This window comes from Filicampus tigris, chromosome 19, assembly GCF_054856515.1.
Source record: "Filicampus tigris isolate MCC_2025a chromosome 19, RoL_Ftig_1.0, whole genome shotgun sequence".
Taxonomy (NCBI): domain Eukaryota; kingdom Metazoa; phylum Chordata; class Actinopteri; order Syngnathiformes; family Syngnathidae; genus Filicampus; species Filicampus tigris.
Window position 1 is genome coordinate 4,997,521 of NC_141235.1, and position 7,990 is coordinate 5,005,510.

General features: G+C 48.5%; 1 protein-coding gene across 5 annotated transcripts in view; it reads left to right on the plus strand.

The window, feature by feature from the left end:
* The window catches only part of bahcc1b (BAH domain and coiled-coil containing 1b), a 99,074-nt gene extending 92,217 nt beyond the window's left edge, over window positions 1–6,857 (plus strand). For all 5 annotated transcript variants that reach the window (XM_086015682.1, XM_086015684.1, XM_086015685.1 and 2 more), the window contains 9 exons: window positions 686–869; window positions 966–1,083; window positions 1,177–1,252; window positions 1,386–1,494; window positions 1,576–1,689; window positions 1,776–1,913; window positions 2,433–3,829; window positions 4,158–4,394; window positions 4,756–6,857. In XM_086015682.1, coding sequence (XP_085871808.1) covers window positions 686–869; window positions 966–1,083; window positions 1,177–1,252; window positions 1,386–1,494; window positions 1,576–1,689; window positions 1,776–1,913; window positions 2,433–3,829; window positions 4,158–4,394; window positions 4,756–4,965 — 2,583 coding nt within the window. In that variant the 3' untranslated portion in view covers window positions 4,966–6,857. The remainder of the gene's footprint in view (window positions 1–685; window positions 870–965; window positions 1,084–1,176; window positions 1,253–1,385; window positions 1,495–1,575; window positions 1,690–1,775; window positions 1,914–2,432; window positions 3,830–4,157; window positions 4,395–4,755) is intronic.
* The last annotated feature ends 1,133 nt before the right edge of the window (window positions 6,858–7,990 follow it).

A 7,990-nucleotide genomic window follows, 5' to 3' on the forward strand; every position in this document is an offset into this window, starting at 1 on the left:
AGTCTAAATACATAGAAAGTTTTTCCGGTGGCTTCCTTTAACTGCCGTTTTCCGCATCATCAAGATCAATACATGTCTTTCAGTTACTGTTTTTTTTTTTTGTTTTTTGTTTTGCGTTCACCTGCCACGACATTAGGTACAGCAGGACTCTTTAGACAAACATTGGCTACCAAACCTGCATCATGCAATGCAAGCTCCACATGACTGAAACTAATGAAACCTTAAATTATAGATTGCATTTTCCTGCAAATTTGCAAGCGAATCGCATTATTAATCATCGCAATCCACATGCAGCGCGCGCACGTTTCCCCGCAGGGGCGCTCTGCGCATTATAGGACTGACATGGGACCAATCCGACTGGATGCTTTGTAAGTGCTTTGAAGCCGTGCTATGACATCATTTCCTGCATCACTGCTTTTCCGTCCACCGTTAAAAGTAATAGCCAAGCCTCCCTAAGTGAAAGATGCATTACGCTCTTTGAATTGGAATCGTAAAGAGAGGTGGGAACAAAAAGCACGAGTGGAACAGAAGAAAAATAAATTGACGCGAATATTTACACCACATTCACTCAAAGTAAAACCGAGCGCCATTATTTTCGCCTAGCTGTTGACGTATCGTAACTATGTATGTGTGTGCGTGGGACTTTCTGACCCGCCGATGTCAAACGTCTTATTTCCAACTCCAGGCCCAGGGTCACGCGGTCAGCCGACTACTACAGAGCTTCACCGCCGACGACGGCTTTCGCCTGGATGAGGAGAGCAGCTTCTCTGAGGGGGAGGAGGAGGAGGAGGAGGAGGAAGAGGAGGAAGAAGACGGCAGCAAACAGACGACGGTGCACCTTCCTCCCAAAATGCCTTGCAAAATACCAGGTCGGCCCGCCGGTGACACATCAACGCAAATTCCATATATATTTCCCTCCCGCTCTCTCAGTATGTCTCATTCCTCATCCATTTTCTCCACATCAGCTCTGCCCAACTGTGTGCTCAGTAAAGAGATGCTAGTAGATGGCCTGAAGATTTTGATCTCCAAGGAGGACGAGTTGCTCTACGCCGCCCTCGTCCAAACTCTGGACCTGCCCGATATGTGAGTTGCGCTCGCACAGAACACTCGTTCGAACTGCGTGGTGCAACGAAACGGTTGCATCGTCATGTACGTTCCTCCTTTTGTGTCCTCTAGATTTAGCGTCGTCATAGAAGGGGAGCGCGGGAATCGCCCCCGGATCTATTCATTGGAACAAATCTTACAAGAAGCTGTGAGTTGCAGTCGTGTGATCCCACAAAAGCATGACTAGCTATGTTTTTGTAAAGTGCAATATTAGAGAGGGATATTTCTTCTCACTGGAATAACATATTTGTTGGTTTTTTTGTTTGTTTTTTTTGGTCAAGGTTTTGGACGTGCGGCCCCAGACTGAGGCCATCCTGACGGCCGGGACGCGGGTTTGCGCCTACTGGAGCGAGCGCTCACGTTGTCTTTACCCCGGTTATGTCCACCGAGGCGAGTGTGACGCAAATCCCCAAATAGCGCCCCGCAAGAAATCATGCACAATCCTCATGTGCTCTTGCCTCGGTGCTGCAGGGGGCGCAGGTGAAGAGAAGGAGGGAAGCGTGATGGTGGAGTTTGATGACGGGGACAGAGGACGGATTACGCTGGCCAACATCAGACTTTTGCCACCCGGATACCAAATCTGCTGTGAGTAGACGTCTTTGGGCAGGAAGAAGTACCGAAAAAAAAAAAAAAAAATCGAATCCAATCGTTTAACGTGGCTTCCTTGTCAGGTGCGGAACCATCGCCAGCGCTTCTGATCACACCGGGCCGGCGATATCGACGTAGCTCTACACAGGAGAAGAAAGACACGCCCGCAGAGAAACCAGCCAATGAGGAACAAGCGGGGAAACTCCAAGAGAAGAGACCAGGTGAGAGAATCGTAAATAGTCCAATTATGAACACTGTATTTTTTTTTCCCCACAAAAATGAGAGCAAATTACTTCCATTTCATCTGAAGAATCGATGCACGTCTTTGTATTTTCCAGACATACCTGTCTAACTTTGTTTGTACATTCCGCACAGACACAGACAGCCCTTCGGGTCACATTTCTGACTGTCAAGCAATTACGTGACACCGAGAGGCGCGTGCTGTCAATTGAGATATATGAACAAAATTCCTTTTATGCTCACGATAACCGCATTAATCATGATTTTTAGGAGGTGTCGTCAGTGTTTTTTGTGTCAGTAAGAAACATGCGTGTCACTCATCGCGATAATGCTCCAGGTAGAGACAGGTATTGGATATGTGGAAACCCACCTGGCTCGGTGGAGATAATGGTATTAAATTTCTCCGGCGCTCGTACTTCCACTATTCATCTCGGTCCCTTCCCAAGAACTGTCACGTCATATTGATTCCAACTCCTCTCTGCTGTCATCACCTTGCTCAGTTGGCAGGCCCAAGAAAATCCACTCAGTGCCTAAGACTGCCAGCGCAGCAACATCAGAGTCGGACTCTCGAACCAAAGGCAGCTCTTCCTCGGTGAGCTGGTCCGCGCCCAGGAAGAGACCCCCGGTCGACTTCTTCCTCTTCAACGGGACTTCTCGTAAGACCCAGAAGAGATTTCGAGAGCGAGACATGGGGTTTTTTCATCGCCCTGCCTGCCACTCTCTCGCACCCACAACCCCGCTACGAGGCATCTTTGGCTCCCCTTTTGCAGTCGACTCTTTTAGTAGCATTGCCAACGGCTACTCCGCCTTTGGTGGTGGCGGGAGCTCCGGATCGGCGAGACATGCAAGCGCAGGGTCCTCCTGCGGGCCCCGGGACATCTCTGCTGGCACCTCAATTGTTGCCACGACCGTGACAGCAGGAAGCAAGAAGCCAATTAGTGAACGAGACAGGAAACAGTTCCTGGTGAAGCTTGATCACGAAGGGGTGACCTCGCCCAAAACAAAGAATGGCAAGGCCCTGCTTCGACTGGGAAATGGAAGCAAAGGAGGTCGAACTTTGTCCTCTGCGGGCGCGCCGCTCCGATACATTCACCCTGCCGTGCTGGTCAAGGACGAAAAGAAGGGCGGAAGGGAGAGAGAGAACCGAGGAGCCCGGCCGGACTCCCTTTCGAAAGGTGAGGCCCCGCTTCAGAAGGATCTACCAGCTACCAGCCATGGGGGCCAAACTGGAGATTACACTTTAGACTACCACAGCGACGGCCCGAGTTCTTACTCCGAGCTGGACGAGGATGACGAAGATGGCGGTCGAGAGGCCAGGCCGCGCAGAAGGGGCACAGCGGCCACGCCGCACCGCAGCGGCCGCTTTCTCTCCCGTCTCTCGGTCTGCTTCCCCTCCTCGTCCTCGTCCTCGTCGACCTCCGGCTCCATATCCTCCTCGTCCCTTTGTTCCTCGGACAACGATTCCTCCTACTCGTCCGATGAAGAGTCTTCATCTGTTCTCCTGCGTCGTGCACTGCTCCAGCAAGACAAACACAAACACAGACAGAACCTGAGCTCGGAGTCAACCGACTCCAAGCCTTCAGCCGCAGTCCCGGCTCATCCCTATGCGGCCAAGGCTGGTGTGGCCCACTCTGGGTCAAAAGGCAGGACGGAGGATAGGACAGAGTACATGTCCAAAGGAAGTGTGACAACAAACAGTAGTTCGACCAAGACCCAACTGAAGAGGAAGGAAGGAGTTCCCAGTAGCCACCACCAAGGTGCGAGTGGCCCTAAACCTTCCTCCAAGGACCCGACGGCAGCCAAAAGGCAGAGGATGTCCTCACCTGAACCTCAAGCCAGCATAGCTCCACTACTGTCCGGACGCCAGCTGTGGAAATGGTCCGGTAACCCGACACAGGTAAGACAATAATCACTCGAGGAGATTTTTTTTTCCTCTTTCTATTGGCATCAAGCTTATGAGGAGATCCATGAAAAAAAAAAAAAAAAAAAAAAGACCTCCCTCTAAGGGATTCCTGGACCCGAAAGAGTTGAGCGCGCCCGCCTTAGTGTTTAAGTAGTCTTTGTTAAAGCAGTTTTGCCAGTAAATCAGATCAGACACCCATGAATTACATTTACAAAATAAAGACTCCTTGCTCTAAGCACGCCTTAACATATCCACAGGCACCAGATCAGAGCTTTTAATATCCTGTCCGAGATGCCTATTCGTATTTTCCTTCCGCCCCTAGAGGAGAGGTCTGAAGGGTAAAGCCCGCAAGCTATTCTACAAGGCCATCGTGCGCGGCAAGGAGAGCGTGCGGGTCGGCGATTGCGCCGTGTTCCTGTCGCCCGGCCGGCCCCAGCTGCCTTACGTGGGCAGAGTGGAGAGCCTGTGGGAGTCGTGGAGCTCCAGCATGGTGGTCAGGGTCAAGTGGTTCTACCACCCGGAGGAGACTCGCCTGGGGAAGCGACACTGCGACGGCAAGGTAAAGACTTTAGAGTACGAGTGGAGTTTTTGGGGTTGTTTTTTTTTTTAGAACGGAAATAGCCATGAAATGTTACATTTCATTTTTGAAAAAAATAACGATCTGCTCTCAATTTACTCACAATTCGACTTACCCGTTGTGACATCTGGATCTGCATGAACACCAAAGTATTCATCTGTCGTATCAATGGCTGCGAGTCAATACACATTGTTCTGCCTGTCACAAAATGCCTCTGGCACAGATAGATGAAGCAAAAATTATTTTCGTATCAAAAGTCTTCATTTCCCGCCGCGCTATGATTGGGGATCGCTTGTTTACAAACCTTCTCAAAGGAAAACATTGTGACCGACTCTCTGCCCAGAACGCCTTGTACCAGTCGAGCCACGAGGACGAGAACGACGTCCAGACCATTTCGCATCGCTGCCAGGTGCTCAGCAGGTCCGAATACGATCACGTGACCCGCGAGTACAAATCGGGCGCCACGGCCAACGATCTTTTCTACCTGGCCGGCACGTACGAGCCCACCACCGGCCAACTGATTGGCGCCGACGGCATGGCTATCGTGTCCTAGCATCCGCAGCTAGAGCGACCAAAGCTATCGAGCCGACCGCTTCCGTGACGCTCCGTCATAACGGACGCGAGCGGGCAACGGGATACATCCCAGTGGGAGAAAAACCCCGGCAGTATCGGGCACTTAAAGGAGTCTGCTTAGTTCTTGGAAGCCCGCGTCAACTCGAGCATGGGGAGGCGTCAGTTTTCCCCGCCCGACTCACCGAATATCTCGCAACAAAAGAACAGGAACCACAGACACGAGCACTTTGAAGGTCGGTAACTCCGATACGCTACGGCCGACTCTGCTTTCAGAGGCAAAGGCGGACTCGGAGAGCGGGAGAGGAAGGAAAACTCCCTGTAAGCCACACTGGTTTTGGACGGTTGGAAAGGTCTTATACTGCTTTTCTCCTTTTGTTGAGATCCAAAACAGGACCAAAAAAAAACAAAAAAAAAAAACATGGAGACTCCATCATTTTGGACTGCGCGCAAGAGCTGATTGGTTGCAAGCCAAGATGATGTCGTGACTTTAACACACATACAAATGTTTTCCTCCTGTCAAGCCATACACATCAATACCTCTCTCGCATCTTTTGTATTCGGGTGCGAAGACACATGTACAGGTAGTCGGATTGCTTTTTTTGAAATGTGTGGGCGTGTTTGGCTGAATGATGGCTTTAAGTAGCCTCGTGTGTGTGTGTATAACAATGTAAATATTATACATAGATACGTGTCCCTTTTTTGATATTCCTTTGCAGAGAAGATGCTTTTTATTTCGACGGCTTTGTGGAGGTTGAATTGCGTTTCTTTGTATGCACTGAACATGATCACAGTTGAGGTCAAAATGTACACCCGGTGTGGTTGTAAGCCCCGCGTCGGGGGGGTGGGGGGATGGGTGGAATCTGTCGAAAGAGCAGTCGGAACATGTCTAACTTGCGATTGTTGCATTTCCTGTTGGAACCTTACTGGAAAAGAAACCAAGTTTCTGCTTTTCACTGATCCGGAAAGAATCCAGTCGGTCTGTTTCAGCCTGTATTTCTATCTATGTAAATATTTATCCGGAGTCTAAAAGAAATATACCAAAGCACCTGTGAGTTTACACTTCCATCACATTACAAGATAATTATATGAGAATGATTTAAAAAAAAATTAATAATAAAAATGAAAAAAAGAAAAGTTCAATCAAATCTGAATCCGGGACCCCTGCAATCACCGAGGTATTTGAAGTAGAGTTCCTCTCGTCTCAGTGTTGCTATGACAGCCTCGGAGAGACGTCGCGGCGACATTGTCTGCACACTGCCCAGCTGATGCACTTGAGGTCTCTATGACAACCAGAATGGCATCACGTGACTGTGAAGGACAATCAGCGCCAATCAATGGGACAATGTTGAGAGACAAAAAAAAAAAAAAGAAAAAAAAAAAAGGATCAAATCGCAAATGATGCTTCTTGTCACTTTTATTCCTGCTTTGCCAAAAATGTCTGCGTGTGTGCGCGCGCGTGCGCCGGTTTTCTTGGTTCACCATGGTCTTACGTTTATGCAAGCCTGTGATGACTGTTGTATAGGTTGTACAGGGGAGAGAACACAAATGCCTTTTTTCTTTGTAGGGCTTTGACTGACTTTTGACAACTATGTTGACAACACTTTTCGAGATGTGAACATTTTGTAACGAAAAAAAAAGAAAAAAAAAGCTGATAAACACTGGATTCACTTCTTATCATCCCATTTTGACGGAAGCGACAACATTGTGTTTTTTTTTTTGTTTTTTTTTGTTTGGTTTGTTTTTGTTTGTTTCTTCTCCCCACTGGAACCCGCTTTGTACGGTTGAGATGGAAAATGTATTATTTCTCTCATTCTTATGGAGGTATTTCTTACGTATTTCCATATGTACAAAAAGAAAGAATATTTATCTTAATTTTATTGCCTTTTTGTGTTTCATTAAAAAAACAAAACAACAAAAAAAACAGTTGTTACGAAAAGAGGTAAAAACAACAAAAGCATCCGGGATGTTTTATTTTGCTGCTTTTTTTTTTTCCCCTTTCCCCATGGGCGTGAGCTCTGTGAATAGCGCCTTGTGTTCATCAATGGCGATCATTTGTCAGCTGAGGGAAAATGGACCACGGGATAAAAGCGTGCAAGAATGAGAAGGAAGAATGGTGTGGGGCTGGGGGGGGGGGGGTGTTGTTTGAGAGAGGAACAAGCCATTTGAAACTGTAGCTGTAGTTGATAGATGGCAGGGGGGGGTGGCGACGGGGGGGGGGGGTTGCGAAATTGTATCCAGCCGGCAGCCTGTACAGGTGGGTCAGGTCTACACGAGACTCAAAACGGAACGCGACCATTAAACGAACAAAGGCCGGGATATCAACTTTCACCGTGCATAGATTTCAAACTCGCTTAAATCAGGAGTGACAATTGCGATCTTTGCTCCAGTGCTCCCCCTACAGTTCTGTAGTGTTATTACCTTCAAATCGCATTGAAGCATTCATTGTTTGTTTCCAAATATTGTACACGATAATTGCTGACACCATTCTCAAACGTTGAGAGCTATTACTGTTGACAATTTTTCACTATTTTAGTTTTTCAGATTTTTGGGGCGTGGCTAATACAGCACCCAGTGATGCACATGGGTTCCAGCATGAGTGCCCCCCCCCCCCCCCCCCCGTTATATAAGACCTTGATTGCCTTCGTCGGCATTAGCGGGTACCCGGTGCAATTTGCAATGTGCAATTACCTGGCTAGCTTCCGTACACAAAAATGCATCTCACCTTCCAATAGTCTGCTGGGTTGGCCGCTTTAGAGCGCCTCATTGTCAGCTGTGAGTAAGCAGCAGAAGCGGAATATCGAGGATGGCAAGGAGAAAAACAAAAAGTCAGGCTTTGCAGCCAGCAAGTGGACCATACCCGCTTTAGAGCGCACCATTGTCACCGCTCGAAAAAGCTCCGCCAAAGGTGCTTGACCACGGAGCTTCCGTTTTTTTTAGGTCGTATTTGATTGACGGATGGTTTCAGCGGACACGCCCACACCCTTTGAGCATGGTGAGTATGGCTT